Source organism: Rhamphochromis longiceps, linkage group LG18, assembly GCF_057381845.1.
Source record: "Rhamphochromis longiceps isolate RC_006_pf linkage group LG18, R_longiceps_female_GT1.1, whole genome shotgun sequence".
Classification (NCBI taxonomy): domain Eukaryota; kingdom Metazoa; phylum Chordata; class Actinopteri; order Cichliformes; family Cichlidae; genus Rhamphochromis; species Rhamphochromis longiceps.
Genome location: NC_140574.1, coordinates 32,928,857 through 32,947,789, shown reverse-complemented (window position 1 = coordinate 32,947,789; position 18,933 = coordinate 32,928,857). Strand labels below are relative to the sequence as shown.

The following is an 18,933-nucleotide window of genomic DNA, read 5'->3' as shown; positions in this document are numbered from 1 at the left end:
GCTCTCTCTCCTAATCTCATCCTCAATTTCCATTTCATCTCTCACTCTTTTCTGCTCTATCTCAAACCCCATGCAGTGTTGAGTTACAAGTTGCATGACTTGTGAACTAAACGATGAGTTATACAGTATAGGTTCACTGTGGAACTCACTGCCACCGTGCTAAAACACGGTTCCACTTATAAGTTTCCGCTTCAATTTAATATTTAGGAAACAAGATATAAAAATAAAACAAAATGATCAACAAATTGAAAAAAATACTTTCATTTCCCTTCATTTTGTGCTCATGTTCTCTATATTTTATTAATAACCAACAACTGATATTATATGCCATGAAGCTTGTTGTGCAGACTAACAAAAGCTAACTCACATCAGTGAGTCAAACTGCTGCACTGGGTCACAGAACACAGCAGATATGCATCGCTCCCTCTCACATCTTTCAGTTTTAGGCAAATTTAAAACTACTTTGATTTGGCTGCAATTCAACAGTCAATCTACAAAACAGGTTTGTTAAATAAGTCTTTATGGGTGTGTCATGTAATCCCAGTATCAGCTTAGAAGGGCTACGAGGTAGCACCAGCACTGGCATTACCAACGCTGTCTTGACTGTGTCTTTTCATAACTTCACAGCCTGAGTACTTATCAACTTCTTACACGAGTAGCAAAGTTTGAGGTGCCAGGGGCATATTTTAAGATGCTTTTGCACATTCTAAACAGTGCAAAAGCAATTAAGTCAAGCAATGTGTCATACGGTGGAAGCGAAATAGATAAATGCTGCATATAGAAAGAGTGTTTTATTAATCCCAAAGGGGAATTGCACTTTAAAGGAGCATCAAAATGTTGAATATGGATTGAAGATTTGCATGATTGAATAGAGACGCCATTTATTCTCTGATACTTATTTTGGCTCTGTCCTGTTGCTGTAAATACAATCTAGAGCACAACTCTGAATAGTCCCAAAATAAATGCAATTCAGTTTTCAGTAAACTGTACTAAAACAACAAACACAGTCGCTAGCCATACTGAAATGTTACCAAGCTATTTCATTAAATAAAATTATGGACAACAATGTTTTAATTGACCAAAATCTGGTCAGAAACAGTAAATCTGTGAAGCCAAAATGAAAATAATCGGGCTCTATAGACGAGAGACAATTGGAAGATAATTTAGGGAAATGTGAAAATGAAAATAAATGATAAATAACTGAATAAATGAAAGATCAGTAATGACATATAACAGGATACAGTACCTCACATAATGCAAATCAACTGCACTGTTAATGTTCTGTGACTTAGTAATTTAATCTGAAATGTTAGCCTTTAATTATTGTTAAAGAGGATCAACAACCAACATGTAACTTTAGCATCTAATTAAAGAAATGTACCACTCATTTTCACTGTTGTACTCATCCATCTGTTTCTCTGCAACTTTTCAAACTATTCATGGTTCTCCACAGCTTACACTCTGCTTACGATGAATATCATTATATTCTATGTTTTAACAACATTTCACAAATAGTACATTTCCCACATCTTGTCTGTGATCAGCCCCACACCCATTTTATTGTTTACAGTGCATGTGTGGTCAAGTGCAGTTCAACTATAGCTTAATTATAAATGGCACAACTATAACAGTTTCGGGAGGCATTATGTTATCATTTTATCATCAGTCTCACCTGACTAAGGTGTGTCTCGATTTCTGAAAGCAGTTCTTGCCTATGCTGTCTGTGGACTTTTGTGAGGTGATTTCTTTTTAAAAATAACCCACAAGGGAAAAATAGCTAAATCTTGCAAGAATGTTGTTAAAGTTGCGAGAGTACGTGACACTTCTACATTAAAATAAAACAAAACTTTACATACCAAACCATTAAGTAAAACTTGATCTAGTGCAGTAATTTTACTAAAACCTGTGTGACCAACTACATAGCCCTACAAGCGTATTGGGTTTATCGGGCAACCATCAAGCCGAATGGTCCGTTTTCTTGGATCACTGTTACACTGTTGAGCTCTGAGCTGTGCATAAATTATACTGCTTGTCTGTCTGCCTCTCTCCCTCCCTCTCCAACTCTGTCATTCCTTCAACTTCTGCATAAATTATTCTTCTCCTTCTCTCTTCCATTCATGTTGGTAGTACAATAGACTGTTCCTTGTGCAATGGGAGCTCCTAGAAAGACTAATGTAGTCAGGATTAAGTCCTTTCCCACATGTAGTGTTCGTGTTACAAATGCATGTCTCACAACTCCATGTCGATTTCATAAAATTTAAAAAAAGCACATATGATTGTGAGTAATATGTTGCCAGCATTTACAGAAGGAGGTTATCAAATACATCTGCTGCAGACAGGTTGCTGATTTGTGAAGTATCCAATGGGCATTCAGTTAGAAATTTCTTAAATTTACAATACTGTGAGTTGCTTAAAAGTCAATATTCAGTATGACCACTTTTATTCTTCAGCACAGATTCTGATCTTAGGCAAGCTTTCTTTCCAAAAGCTCTTCTTTGGCTGTTCTGTTCTCCGTCAAGATAATGTTATACATGTTATATCAATAATGTTAAGGTCTGGTTCCAGGGGATGTCAGTTCTTAACTGATGGTAATCTATCCAGGTACGCTTTTATTCCATTGGCTGTGTGTTTTTTCAGATCATTGTCCTGCTGAAAAATGAAGTTGTTGTCAATCAGACACTTTCCAGATTGTATTCCATGGTGCATCCAAATCTGATGGTACATGCAATCATTATTTCATCAATATTGACAAGATCTGCAAAAGCACTCGCTGGAATGAAGCCCCAAACCACAACTATGTTTTACAGACGACTGTAGACACTCAGTGTTGTCTCTGTCCTTTGATGATAGTTTGAACCAAAAGTTTTAAAAACGGGATTTATCCTTCATAAGACCTGTTCTAGGACTGATGGATTATAGCAAAATAAAAATATAATCATGATTATTTTACTACAGTTATTCATTTACTTAACAATCATGTCGTTAATGAACTTTACAAAATGTGCCTTTTAACAGTTGATTGCCTTGAACTTTAAATGTAGCCTAATTAACATGAAAAACAAATAAATGGTAGAAATAGAAGGTGAAGGTGGTGGGGGACACAAGGTCATATATCAAGGTCTCATAAGAAATCAGACTCCGATTAATGGCTGTTTCACTGTAAAGCCAATTATGCAGCTGGAGCAGTTGCTTCCTGCAAGTCTTTGGTGGCCTACAGTCTCTAGAGTGGGGTGATTAGGGCCATGGTGGATTACCTGTTGCCCTTGCATACATGCACAGTAGTCACACAGATAGTCGGTCAACAGCCAACCAACACCTCAAACACATACAGCCAAAACTGGACCAGACAAGACCCTTGATGATCCGGAGACAAACAGTGAGTGAATTTGGGCTTTTAGATAGAGGTGAAAGTGCACCAGGTTTAAAATGAAAATCTAATTTTATCCCTTATTCATTATCACTGAAGGCCAAAAATCATAGAATTAAAATTCTACTGACACATGGTGGGGTGGTAATTAGAGTTTTTTAATGTCCACTAGTGGCCAGCTGTTACAGCAGCTATACAGCAGTGTGCGATGCATAAAGCCCTGGTGTACGTGGGTGGGGATTTACAGAAAATGATTCCACTGTGCTGTGATTCTTTCCTGTGTCTTCATAAAAAAAAATAGTGCTTGTAGAAAGATGATGTTTAAATTGATTGTGCAGAGTAAACTGAAGAGATACACATACACTGACTGTATCCTCTGAGAGCTGGATGTAAACACACTCACACAGAAGCTACAGTATGGTTTTATGAATGCTGAATTTCTCAGTCAGTTGTCTTCCTGATAAAACGTGGGAGCTTGTTTAAGAGAAAGAGAAACAGACAAAGCAAAGAACATCGAAACAAAAGTGTTTTTTAGATTTTGGAAGACTTGGTGCCCCGACATATCTTCCACTGACATATTAAATTTGTAATTCACTGATACATCATGATTTTCCACACTGCAAAACACAGACTGAAGAGAAATGTTGCATGAAGATATGTTGACGAGTTTTACTGGAAACAAACTGATATCTTAAAATAAAATGTAATAAATAAATAAATAAATGAATAAAACCATGAACTAACAAAGGTAAAAAAGACAAGAAAACAAATCTGTCAGACTCTTTGATTATAGTGTTTGTTGTGTAAACTGAACAGACAAAACCTAAAGGTCAAGGTTAAAGCTATCTAATAATAAACATCAAACCTCTTTTGTATGATACACAGCTCAGATTTTCATGAAAGCACATGAAAGCTAAATTATACGAGATGTACAGAGACTGTTTTTGTTGTTTTTGTCTCAGATGCACTCACTAAACCATATCTTGCTGCATCAGTAAATATATATTATGACTATATACCTCATATGATGAATAAAAGCTGATTTTTCCTTAGACCAGGTCAAAATACGCACAATACAACGTACAAAGTGCATGGTTTAACCACAATTAATGACCTTTGACTAATACTATGATTAGAGGCTGTTAAGTCATACTTAACTGCACCACCATCAGACATGGAAAATAAAAATAAGCAGCATCAATGTACAACTGTAGGTGCAAACATATTGATCCCAGAGATCAGGTGTGCATTAAGGTTTAAATGATTAGAATGACTTTTCCCACAAGGTTGGCTAGTGTAAGCCAAAGCGTCACAGTTTGGGAACTCACCAATTTCTGGTCAGTCTGTTCGTTTAATAAAATAAATATCATGTACAAGTGAAGTCTAAAAATTCAAACTGACTTCAATCTGGGCGTGAGTTTACTAGAAATTGGGGCAAATGCCTTCCACCTAACTTAGTTGCTGTAAGCATAATGTGCAACTCCAGTTGAATTCTGGGTATTGCAGGCTTTGACAAAGAGATAGTGCTGCAATGATACCAACACTTCAGCTGCATAAATTCTCATCTGATTTTGCGCAAGCGTTACAGATGTGAAATGCTAAATTCCAAATAATCTGCAGTCAATGCTTTTACTTGGTACAGTTTTCTGTGGACACCTGGAAGTGTTTGGTTTTGTGCATGTAGAGGTGTGTGTCTGTATGAACATTCACCCAGGGCAGGCGATGTGTTTCGGCCATGTGTGCGTCTCTCCTCCAGTGCTGTGAGGGTGGTGTCACCTTGCTGAGAGGGTGAGGGGGATGTGGCACACGAAACTGTGGGAAGAATCACAAAGACAAATACAAATTCAAATGGGCCCAGAGGTCAGAGGGAGGTCAGAGGTCAAATCAAAAGGTCATGAAAAGCAGCAAGGAGAAAGCAAGAGACACACACAGAGACAGAGAGAGAGAGAGAGAGAGAGAGAGAGATCAAGTTTTCACTCATACAGAGGAAAACACAAGTAAAGTTCTGTCTTTATAAATGGCTAATATTGCTTTGCTTTATGTGAAAGTTGGGCTGCAATGATACCGAGGTGATAGAAGGAGCAGAAAGAGAGAAAGAGAAGCTGTAAATAAATTGCTTGTTTGTTTCCTCCACAGCTAATCCCCGATAAGAAAAGGTTACCCGGTGCTGCACAGCTGCAATGAGACCGAGACAAACACATAAAAACATCATTGTGACACAGTGCTACAAACAGGCTAGTCACTTTGAGTAAATGTGGCGATCACCACGTTCTTTTTAACACCACTGTGCTGCTGTGATTCATTTCTATGCACTCACATTTCAAACTCTCCTGCTAACACAACAACCACCGACCAAAAACTAATTTGTTATTGGATAAAAACATGTTCACATTATCACATACTGTAAAGAAAGTTATTTTCATGATATAAATCCATCTTTTCTCGAATACATCCTCCATACTCTTGGATTTGCAGGTCAGTTTTTCTATAAATTGTACTTCTTGTATCATACTGGTACATTTACTTCACTCAGCAGTTTAGTTTTTCCCACCCTTTTATTTGCCTCTGTGCTGTTATGCTTGATATTCTGTATCAGCCCACGAATCTTCATGACTTTGCTGATGCCCTGACTTTTCCTCTAGCACTACCATGAGGTTTAAAGTGAGGTGAATGTCGAGAATGCACAGAAGCGGATAGATGTCCGGACTTCCGGTAGACGGCATGTCGAAATAGTCGCTCTTCGCAGGGCTTCTACTTTTATCACAACTACTTGATAATTTCTCACTACCCGCAACAAAGTGTGGAGTTGTATTGGTGGTATTGTGTGTCTGGTGTCATAATCTGCCAAGATGACCAGTAGAAACACCAGGAACCAGGAGCAAAAAAGAGATGAGCTCGCTGCGGCTAATGAAGCCATCATGGCTATGCTAAAGACCACGCTGGACGAGCACAAAGCCTCGCTTTCGGCAGAATTCAAGACATCCGTTCAGCGACTTGAAAACAAGCTGGACAGCATCCAAACGACTCTCAACAACCATGACCAACGGATTACAGCCTTGGAAACTATGGCCACAACTACGAGCGCGGAGCTCCAGAACGTGGTGGCTAAGTTAGCGGTGGTGGCGGAGGATAACGAGAAGCTGAGAGCTAGGCTAATCGACGTTGAAAGCAGGAGCCGCCGCAACAATATTCGCCTCTTGGGGGTCCCTGAAAATATTGAATGGCCCAGGCCGACTGTGTTCTTTTCTCAGGTGCTTGTGGACATATTTGGAGTGGACGTTTTGAAAACGGCCCCGGAGTTGGATCGAGCCCACCGGGCACTGGTGGCAAGACCAGGCCCCAACGCGAAACCCCGAGCGGTTGTTGTCTGTTTCCATAGCTACCAGACCCGTGAGCTCGTTGTGCGCAAAGCTCGGGAAATGCGGGGTAAACTGAAATATAAGGACACCCCCATCCATATTGTCGAGGACTATTGCCCTGAGGTGCTGGAACAACGGTCCGCTTACCGCGGAGTTATGAAGGAGTTGTACGATCTTGGACTCAAGCCTCAGCTTCGCTACCCGGCTAAACTGTTCGTTATGACTGACGAAGGGAATCGGAAGCGACTGGCGTCACCAGGCGACGCTCGGAGCTATATCGCCTTACACCGTCCCCTGAGTTCTAACATTCTGGAAACCTGATCTGAGGGTCATGGTTGGATCCTGCCACTTCCATAGAAGGGCTCATGACATTTTAGTTTGATGTTTGGTACCTAGAGGACAGCATGGTTTGAGTAATTCTAACCTCATTGTTTTTTCTGTTTTTCTCTCATTTTCCTTTATAATACCCCTGTTTATATTTTGTTCTAATATCACTGTTGGCATGCTAGTCTGCTACGTATACATATATGTATATACTGTTTTACTTTATATAAACACACATTTTTTCATTATTATTGCCTCTCCTACAGTTTGATTCCTGCCATGTACAAATGGGGGACAACAATACCCCAGCCTGCCTTTTTTGTGCTTTTCTTCTGTCCGTTTTTGTATAGTAAGATACATCCTAGTTCCTCAATTTTTTCTAGCAGAATATTGACAAGGCATATTTTCATAGTGAGACCTTGCCGCCACAGGGAAGCAAGCCATTTGATAAGAGTTGTGATGGCGAAGTCTTCACATGGGAATGTTTACACCCTGCTGTGCAATGGACACTTGCAAGTTTTGTTTTCGGGGGTATCCAGGTCCAATTTATGTTGTTCGATCTGCATGTATGTATTGCCTTGTTTTATGTTTTTTCTGTTGTTGTTGTTGTTGTTGTGTCTTATTTATTTTATTTTATTTACTTTTTTTTTTCTGTTTTTTTTTTTTTTTCTCTTTTTTCCCCCTGTTCTGTTCAGTCTACTACCTCAAATACAGACACCAGCTTTCCCCTGGCCACGGTCAACTTGTCAAACCAAAGACCTGTCTGAATATAGTAAGGTATGTCGAGCACAATCAATGGTCTTAGAATTGTCTCCTGGAATGTGAGAGGGGTGGGGAATGCAACCAAAGTTAACAAAGTTATGGCGCATTTACAGCAGCTTAAAGGAGATGTGTTTTTTCTTCAAGAGACACATCTCTGCAACAGAGAAGTGAGGCGACTCAAGAGAAACTGGATCGGCAATATATATCATTCCAAATTTAACGCCAAGGCCAGAGGGACAGCTATACTTATTCGTAATAATATTCTGTTTGAGCAACATAAAGTTATTGCTGATCCAGATGGCCGTTTCACATTTGTGTCAGGAAACTTGCAGGGCTCACTTGTGATACTGGCTAGCGTGTACGGGCCGAACTGGGATGACGACTCTTTTATAGCTAAACTTTTCTCTTCACTTCCAAATCTGGAAAACTATCATCTTATTATTGGAGGTGATTTTAACTTGGTTCAGGACACTCTGTTGGATAGATCGTCAACTAAGGCCTGTTCCCTGAATAAATCTGCTAAAACCCTAGAATTTTTCAAAACTCAGCTGGGGATTGTGGATCCATGGCGACATGCGAATCCCACTACTAAGGCATTTTCCTTTTTCTCTCATCCCCACCGTACATATACACGTATAGACTTTTTTCTTGTTGATATTAGGTTTCTCTGTAAAATTAGCCATTGTCAGTATCATGCTATCGCCATTTCAGATCATTCACCAGTTTCTTTTGATGTGGTATTAGCGACCCCGTCTCGACCCATTAAACATTGGAGATTTAACTCTAGCCTGTTGATAAGGGATGACTACACACATTTTTTGAGATCACAGTTCTCACTTTTCCTTGAGTTGAACGATTCTACTGAAGTGTCAAGAGGTGTATTATGGGAAACGTCGAAAGCCTACATGAGAGGCCAGCTTATAGGATTTGTGTCAAATTTAAAGAAGAAAGAGTTAACTTACACGTCCAGTTTATTGAATAAGATCAAAGATCTAGATGGCAGATATGCATCAAACCCAGATCCTAACCTCTATACAGAACGTGTGAAAGTTCAAGCCAGTCTTAATTTAACCACCACCGCAACAGCTATGGTTCAATTAATTAAGACTAAGCAACGCTTTTTTGAATCTGGCGACAAGGCAGGGAAACTTCTGGCTTATCAAGCCCGTGCCGAAGCAACCTCTAAGCTAATCCCAAAGGTCAAGTCTGCTGCTGGTGACATAATATCGGACCCAGAGGGAATTAATGAAGTATTTGTAAGTTTCTATTCCAATCTGTACACTTCAAGTTCTCCCCCTCTATCAGAAGAAACTCTCCAAAATATACATTTTCCAAGAATAGATAGAGATCTGACGAAAGGATTAGGGGGACCTATCACTGTAGTAGAGGTACAAGAAGCCATTAAATTCTTAAACACAGGTAAATCGCCGGGCCCTGACGGTTACTCTGCAGAATACTATAAAGTCAATTCTGATCTTATGGCACCGTTGTTGAAAGATATGTATAATGAAGCCTTTTCAAAATGTCAATTACCCAAGACTTTGTCCGAAGCTACTATTTGTTTAATCTTGAAAAAGGATAAGGATCCCTTGTTGTGCAGTAGTTACAGACCAATTTCTCTTTTAAATATTGATTTTAAAATACTATCTAAAATCCTCGCACTTAGGCTACAACGTGTTCTGTCACAAATTATCGCCTTTGACCAGACGGGGTTTATGGCCGGCAGGCACTCATATGACAATTCAAGACGCCTCTTGAATATTATCCATACATCGTGCAACTCAATTCCAGAGGTTGTGGTATCTCTTGACGCGGAGAAAGCTTTCGACCGCGTCGAGTGGAGCTTCCTCTATGAGGTGATGGATAGGTTTGGCTTGGGGGCTGACTTTATTCTCTGGGTTAAGCTACTATATTCCTCGCCATCCACCTGTATTCGTACTAACAACAACTTGTCTTTGCCTTTTCCACTTGAGAGGGGCACTAGGCAAGGGTGCCCTCTCTCACCCCTCCTATTCGCCATTGCTATCGAGCCTCTTGCAATATGGCTGCGTTCAGAGGATAGATTTAAAGGCATTACAAGGTTCGGTGTGACTCACAAACTCTCCCTTTATGCAGATGACTTGCTCCTGTACATTTCTGACCCTCTAAACTCATTCCCGGTGCTTTTTGACATACTGGACCAATATGGTACACTGTCAGGATATAAGGTCAATTATCAAAAAAGTGAGTTGCAACCCCTTAATTCCCTGGCCAGAGCTCTTCCCCACTCAATAGTGCCTTTTAAGTGGACAGAAACCGGATTTAGATATTTGGGGGTTTTTATTTCCTCTTCTATACATAAAATGATGAGGGAGAATTTTCTATCCCTACTAGAAAATGTTGGGAAAGATTGTGACCGTTGGACTTCTCTACCATTGTCAGTGGCAGGGAGAGTTAACCTGATAAAGATGAGTGTCCTCCCAAAATTCTTGTATCTTTTTCAACATGTCCCGATTTTTCTTACCAAGGCATTTTTTGACAAGTTAGAAAAGATTCTGTTACATTTCATATGGGGAGGGAAACAAGCTAGAATTTGCAAGTCTATTCTTCAGTCCTCTAAAAGTGATGGTGGTCTTGGTTTGCCCAATTTTAGACACTACTATTGGGCAGCTAACATACAAAAACTTTTACAATGGGTTCATAACGACCCCCCTGTAACAGCCTGGGTACAAATGGAAACTGCATCTAGCTGTTACTCATTATCATCAATACTCAGCTCATCACTCCCTTTTTCTCCAACCCTTGTTGGGGATAATCTAATAGCTAAGGAAACAGTAACTATTTGGCGACAGTTCAGAAAATACTTCGGGCTACTTGGACCGTCTTTGCTAACACCTTTATCAAAAATTTTTAATTTTGCACCTTCAAACACTGATGCGGCCTTTAGTAGTTGGAAAGATAACGGACTTAGGACTGTTAAGGACTTGTATAGTCAGGACACCTTTCTATCTTTTGCTGACCTATCGTCCAAATACGACCTGCCTAACTCCAACTTTTTTCGCTATCTTCAGGCTAGAAATTTTGTAAAAACGCAGTTCCCTCACTTTCCCAATCGGCCTCCAGAAACAAATCTGGATATCATCCTGCAGACGAACCCTCATCAAAACAGACTGATATCAGCCTTGTATAAAATACTAGATGTTTTGGTCCCCAAATCCATTTCTCATATTAAGTTGAGATGGGAGGAAGAGCTTCAGACAACCCTGCCAGAACAGCAGTGGGATCGTGCTTTGAAATTGATTCACTCGTCTTCAATTTGTGCTCGTCATGCTTTGATTCAGTGTAAGGTGGTCTATAAAGTACACTATACAAACGCAAAATTATCTAAAATCTATCCAACCATCAGTGATGCCTGTAGCAGATGTGGACTATCGCCTGCCAACCATGTCCACATGTTTTGGTCATGTTCGAAACTGAGTGCATTTTGGAGGAATATATTCGACACACTTAGCCAAGCATATGGCCAGACTGTCCTTCCTAACCCACTCTCTGCAATTTTTGGCATTCCTCCTGACTTGAACTTATCTGGTCCCCTCAAACAGGCCCTAGCCTTTACCACTTTACTGGCCCGGAGGCTTATTCTGTTGAAGTGGAAGCTTCCCCACCCCCCAACTCATGACCATTGGGTGAGAGATGTACTCTTTAACTTAAAGCTGGAAAAACTTAGATTCTCTCTAAAAGGTTCTATTAGGGAATTTAATAAAATCTGGAAATCATTTCTCTTGCTGGTCGACACTATTACTTTACTTCCTGAGTCTGCAGTGAACTGAGCGAAGCTACATTATAATGTTTTTTTTGTTTTGTTTTTTTAATCTTATTTATACCTTATCTATTTGTTTTTCCTTTTGTTTTGCTTGGTCCTTTCTCTGTTATTTGTTTTCTCTGTTTTTGTTTTGTTTGTTTTTGTTTGTCTGTTTGGTTACGGGGAGGGGGGGGGGAGTTGTGGTTGTTGTTGTTTTTTGGGGGTTATGCTTGTTATGTGTATGGGTCCTGAGGTGTTGGTTTTTTTTTTGTTTTTTTTGTTTTTTTGGGGGGGGGGGTTTGTGTGTGTGTGTGTGTGTGTGTGTGTGTGTGTGTGTGTGTGTGTGTGTGGGCAGAAACTGGTTTTCTGCAGTGCTTTGTCTATTGTAGACCTGGTAGGGGGAGAATTTGGGTTGGGGGGTTGGAGGGTATAATGGACATACCACTGTTCTGAAATCAAGATGGACTTAGCTGTTGCTAACTTTGTATGTCATTGTTGAAATTAATAAAACAAAGTTGAAACGAGGTTTAAAGTGAGTTTTCTTTTGTTTTGTTTTGGGGGGGTTTTAACACCTAGCACCATTATCAGATGATATTAGTATTTAGTATTTAGTATTTATTTATTTATTGTCATTGTCAAGAACAATGAAATTGCGTTTGGGGCTTCCATACAACCCCCCAAAAAAGAAGAAAATAATAAATACCCCTTAAAACCCAAGTGTACATATTTAACCCAGTGTGACTCCAATGCAATAAGACAATCCTTAGCAATAATGTTCGTAGAAATTCAGACAAAGACCTGAGAAACATGACAAAATACAACAATGCAACCCATTCAATATTATTGTACTGTGAGATATGATATCAGATATGATAGTTATCTATTTAAGAAAGGGGGGGGGGGGCAGGAGGGGGAAGAGAATAAAGATATGATGCACCAATGCAGACCAGTTCATTGCTATTAAGAAGTTGGATATGGTTATTGTCCGTGAGAGGGGGGCAGAGAGTTCAGGAGCCTCACAGCCTGTGGATACAGGCTGTTGGCCAGTCTGGATGTTCTGGCCTGTATAGACCTGTACCTTCTCCCTGAGGGCAGCAGATGGAAAAGGTGGCGCGCACGGTGATGTTGGTCCTGCAGGATACTGTGCACCCTCCTCAGACAGCGAGTGGGGAAGATATTACTGATCTCTGGCAGACTTGTTCCAATAATTCTGCCAGCTTCCTTCACCACCCGCTGGAGTGCTTGCTGATCGGCCTTGGTGCAGCTGGGGAACCACACTAGAAATCCATACGTCAGAACGCTGCTGATGGCACAGTTGTAGAAGTTCAACATCAGAGATCTGGGAATGTGTGCGCTCCGCAGTCTCCTCAGGTAGTAGAGGCGCTGTTGGGCCTTCCGTACAACTGAGGTGATATGGTTGCCCCAGGACAGGTCCTCGGTCACAGTTACCCCCAAGAATTTAAAACTGCTCACCCTCTCCACCGCCTCACTGCCAATGAAGAGAGGCAGATGGTTGTTATGACCCCTCTTCCGGAAATCTACAATGATCTCCTTGGTCTTTTTGGTGTTTAAGACCAAGTTATTGTCGTGGCACCATGACTCTAGTTGTTGCACCTCTGTCCTATAGTTTGTCTCATCATTGTTGGAAATAAGTCCGAGCACTGTAGTGTCATCTGCAAACTTAACAATGAGATTGGACGCGCAGGAGGAAATACAGTCATGGGTGAAGAGAGTGTATAGCAGAGGGCTCAGAACACACCCCTGAGGGGCACCGGTGTTGACCACAAGGGTGGAAGAGGTGTTCTTACCCACTCTGACACTCTGTCTACGGTTAGTGAGGAAGTCCACAATCCAGTTGCACAGAGAGGAGTTAAGTCCCAGTTGGTGGAGTTTGGGACGTAGTTTGTATGGCCGGATGGTATTAAAAGCCGAGCTGTAGTCTACAAAGAGGAGCCGTGCATAGGTGTTCCTGTGTTCCAAGTGCTTCAGTAATGTGTGCAGCACTGTGGCGATCGCATCCTCGGTTGACCGGTTCTCCCTGTATGCAAACTGGTGCGAGTCCAGGGATGGTGGAAAAGCAGCTCTGATGTGTTTAATGACCAGTCTCTCCAGGCATTTGGCGGGAATGGGGGTGAGTGCCACAGGTCTGAAATCGTTCAGACATGTGACATTTGACTGTTTTGGGATGGGAACGATGGTTGCTGCTTTGAAACAGGATGGTACCAGTGAACAGGACAACGAGGTGTTATATATAGAGGTGAAGACGTCCGCCAGGTCCGCAGCACAGTCTTTTAGCACCCGGCCCAGCACTCCATCCGGCCCGGCCGCCTTCCTGGTGTTAATGCTCCGGAACACACGCCTCAGCTCATGAGTGCTCAGGACCGGAGCAGGGTCGGTTGAGGGGAGAGGGGACAGGACAGGGTCGGTGTTCTCCCTGTCAAAACGGGCATAAAAGAGATTTAGATCCTCAGCCAGAGTAGAACTGTCGGCTGAGGGTGATGGTGTTCTTCTTTTGTAGTCCGTGATAGCCCTGATGCCCTCCCAGACCTGCCTTGGGTTTGTGTTGTTCTCAAACCTGGCCTCGATACGCCTCCTGTGCTGCTGCTTGGCAGTCTTGATGCCTCTTCTCAGGTTGGCCCTGGCAGCACTGTATGCCTCCTGGTCCCCGGATTTGAAAGCGATATATATATAATCATCTGTTCCATGATGTTGTAAACCAGCAACATGGAAAAGAGGGTCAGATGACTTCTCATAAAATTCTGCTGCACTGCGTGGAAGTATTAACAGCATGTATGTGAACTTTAACCTGCATCAAAAGAAGACAATGTACATGTGAAAGGTCATAGAGAGCACAAAGTTCCACACATGTCAGAGGCATTTAAAATACCATTTGGTTACTGAGACAGCTTCAAATGGCTCGCAGCTACATTAAGATAGAACAGATAATGTTTGACCAGTGCGTGTTTTCTGAGTGTTTTGTTCCTGTTAGACTAACTACTGTAGGAATCAGAATGTAACTCTTAAATCAGTGCTGGGTGCATTTGTCTGTAAAGCAGTAATGTGAAGATTTCTAAATTCAGAAATCAAGTTGCAGTTACTAATCATTATACAGCTACTCTCTTACACAAAAACGTTTTGTATACGCATGAATGATGTACAAAAAAAAATTCCCATGGGCATGAGATTCCAGACCAATTAATGTTTGAAGAGTGTCAATTTTCACATTATTTAAAGTTTTCTACAATAAATATAAGCATGTGATGGTAAACACCATCCTCGCTTTCCTCATCACTGCAGTGTCCATAATTAGATGGCATCACATTACAGTGATTTTGTAAAGCGGAACAGGAAGCCAACGCATTATATTTCTGCATCGATGTCTTGTCTTACCCATACTAGTTGATTAGTCTATGAATTTATTTCATAGGCTAATCAGTGAAATGAATTCAACAATTAGTCACCTTTACTTTTTTTTACCGTTACCAATTCTTTACATTACCAATTCTTTCATGTAGAATTTTCTGTAGAAAAAAAAAAATCACAATACCTTTAGACTGCAAACCTACACGTATTATTTTTATGCCTTCCAAAGCACTGATTCACCTGTCTTTCTCCCTGTTTCTGCATTAATACACTAACATTACTGCCACTCCATTAACATTTCCAAAAATGACAAGGATGAGGGTCAGACTTGACTGAAATTGGTTCCATTCATCACAACAACCTGCCTTTATAAAGGCAGTGGTGATTCAATAATAAAGCCATAAATTCTTATTCCACACACACAACTCCCCATCTTCTTATGGCAAAACACTATGAATAAAACATCAAATCATGTATTTCTTTACTGCACAATATTCTCTATATTGTACTCTATGAATAATGTATCTATAGTAGTGCATCTTATTAATATAGGCTTTGCTTGGTGGTGAGGTAATTCTGCACTAACAAACACACATCTTAGGCTTCCCTTAGGAGCTTGAAGTGTACTTTCAAAAGCAGCAACACCCACTTGCTGTGTAGTCTGTGCAGTGTACTGTTCTAGGGCTGTTGCTAAGTTATCTTGTAACAGCTGATGTTTACTATGTTGATCTCACTTTATATAATGAACAATTGTTCTCTAGTGGAAATTTTCCCATTTTTCATGACCATATTTTCAGGTAAGTTGAAATTTAAATGAAAGCAGACCCTTCATAGCGCTTTTTCCCCCCACAAATCTAAAACTCAAGGATTTGAAGTTTGTATCACAGAAGACAAAGAAAAACAATTATTCCCACATTTAAGATTACCAGCAAATACTTCTGATTGACAGTGACAATTAGTTGATTAAAATAATTTTCTATAGGGGTGCTGTGCCAGTGCAATTTGGGTTTTGGCGTAAAGAAACATACCGTTGGTATTTACAAAGAGAGCGTAGTGAGAAAACTGCATATATATATATATATATATATATATATATATATATATATATATATATATATATATATATATATATATATATGAGGCCTTTTTCTCTTCTCCCGTGATGCCCTGCTGTGTAAAGTGCAGCTGTTTACAAAGTAGTCTGCATCACGAGTTCCCTTATAACAACTTTGAATACAGGTGATACGACTTGCTTTGTCTCATTGGTTTTTCAAACTAATCCCTAAATCTCTACTTCCCCCTCTTAGTAAACTAATCTACCCAACTTATGTATATTCAAACAGTGACACACACACACGAGCACACATGCACGCACTCCTCCTATTAATGTCAGAAAACCTTCCAAGATCACATAGTAAAGCTACATTTCTGCATGCTGCAGTTTAGATTGCATTTATCTTATTTTATTTAAATCTGATCTTTTAATGTACTTGAGATTATTTACATATTTTTGAAGTAAAAAAATTATTTTGATACATTAATAAATGTAAAATGATAAATACAATGAAAGTGTTGTTTTTGTTTGTTTGTTTGTTTTTACACGTTGTATACAATTATAAAACACTGTAATCTCTAAAATGGAAACCAATGAGCAGTTCATTCTGAAACACCAGTGTTTCTTCTCTTTTGAATATTTATTATTGCTCATTAATAAGACAATTGATAGATTACTCGATTACTTAAATAATCGATAGCTGCAACCCTGACTCACAATGCAGTATTATTGGGATTTTTAAAATTTGTGATATGGTAAGTATTGCAATAACATGTATTGCAATCTATCACCATTTTTCAACTGCAAATTATGTCCTGAAAGTTAAACTTAGACAAATCTGACTTACATAACAACATAAAGTTATCTCACTTCATTTTTTTAAAACTCCAAAATAGTATTCTCAGACACCGTCAATAAAATCTGCCATAAATGTCGTCATAAGACAGTTAGTTTGATGTCAGTGAGAAACTGAATGGGGTCAAGTTGGCAAGTACATGCAGTCCATTTCTGATAATACAGCAATTAACTGTGATAAACTGTCTAAAATCACATATATGAATTTGAGTTTTCAGTGGAGTCAAATTAATGTAAGTTTGCTTGTCTAACGTTATCTCAGGATTTTGGTATGTAAGATTAGCGCATTTGTTATATTCCCAGATCATTTTTATTTATTTAATAAAATATCAATATTTGATATCCCTGCATTGCTACATACATTGTAATACTATGCTGTATCGAACTCCCCCAATACACACACACACACACACACACACACACACACACACACACACACACACACACACACACACACACACACACACACACACACACACACGTGTGTGTAGTCGTATCCTTGTGGGGACATCTCATTGACATAATGCTTTTCCTAGCCCCTTACCCTAACCATCAAAAATGAATGCCTAACCCTAACCCTTACCCTAAACTTATCCATAACCTTATGGTAACCCTGACACTAAAACCATATTTAGAGTCTCAAAAATGCCTTCCAACTTGTGTGTACCGGGATTTTGGTCTCCATAAAGGCTGTTGGTCCCCACAAGTATAGTAAACTTCCAATTTTTGATCCCCACAACGATGTCTAAACCGGTACACACACACCTGCTGCCTTTGTTTACTCCAGATAAATGACAACCACACTGCATGATTTTAGAAAAAAGGGAACACTCATCCCATGAAGTCACCATGTTACACTGATCCATGGTGCAAGATATCCCCAAGATAATTTGGCTGCACGTCAGAGAAGCTGCAACTTTCTCAAAATGCACTCTATGCGTTCTGATTACGGTTTCTCATTAGTAACCATATTCAATAAAATATGGAACATCCAACATTACTGCTGACATACTTTTAAAAGGAATTTAGAGAACAGCTCAGTGTGATTTGAAAGCAGAAAGTCAAACAAACAACTTCACAGGGCACACTCTGTCTCTACACACAAATGAACGCACACACACAGTCTCATAAACACACACCTGATTGGTTGAGGCGAAGTCAAGGCCTGGTTCTGGCATACCCAGGAACATGGTGTCCCCATCCAGCTGGAGAGAACAAAAAGCAAGAGCAACAATGTCAACAAACCATAATCAAACACAGCAAACACATAACGGAAAGCCGGCAAGGACACAATAAGTAAAGATGGAGGTAGCAGATTGCTGGCTGGCTGCCAGTCAACTATCTGTTTGCCATCTTCTTCAGACATTGAAAATCCTGCAACCTGCCTGAGTAAGAGGGCCGTAAACACACTTCTGTTTTATTACTGTCCATGTCCATCATACACAAGCAGAGATGAGGTGATTTAACAGTGACTGTCTTTGCCAGTCACCATAAAACAACCCTATTATTTCAGAATTTGACATTTTCAGAATGACAGATATTAGTATTTGTTGTTTGCAGATTTGATATGCTGAATCTAGAATTTTGATCCTGCCATTTTAAGTCACTGTGTGACTGACATTTGTTAAAGCACGTTACATAACTTTCACAACAGGAAATATTACTCTATACTTTATATCAGGGCAACTCATATACTATGAGAATAAAACATTATATTTACACAGAGCATCCTATTTGTATGCAGGGCCTTTTACTTCCTTATTTCTCTCTCTTATCTGCACAACACTTCCTCCTGTGAAGCCCTTTCTTTCACAATAGCTTTTATTTGTCCTACATCACAGACAGCAGTAAAGAACAAAGGGTTTTAATGTCACTGCATGTCACAGGCAAGCCACTAGAAGAAAAACAGTCTACAAGATGGTTTTTACATTTCAGTATTCTATTTGTTTTTCATTTTAACTGCATTTAATGTTCAAAGACATTCATAGTGAAGAAGATAATTATAGACTTCAGTTCAGCATTCAATACAATCCACCCCTCACAACTCATCAGGAAACTGACAGACCTG

The 18,933-nt window shown here is 39.8% G+C and overlaps 1 protein-coding gene across 2 annotated transcripts in view; it reads right to left on the bottom strand.

Annotated features, from left to right (window-relative positions):
• Positions 1–18,933, bottom strand: part of tox (thymocyte selection-associated high mobility group box) — a 71,847-nt gene that overhangs the window by 23,496 nt on the left and 29,418 nt on the right. The window contains exons 2-3 of one of the 2 annotated variants that reach the window (XM_085388064.1): positions 18,005–18,070; positions 5,078–5,179 (exon numbers count right to left, since the gene is read on the bottom strand). In XM_085388064.1, the coding sequence (XP_085244190.1) occupies positions 5,078–5,179; positions 18,005–18,070 (168 nt within the window). Of the gene's footprint in view, positions 1–5,077; positions 5,180–11,920; positions 14,400–18,004; positions 18,071–18,933 lie in introns of those variants that run through there. The other variant, XM_085388063.1, reaches the window with a different exon arrangement.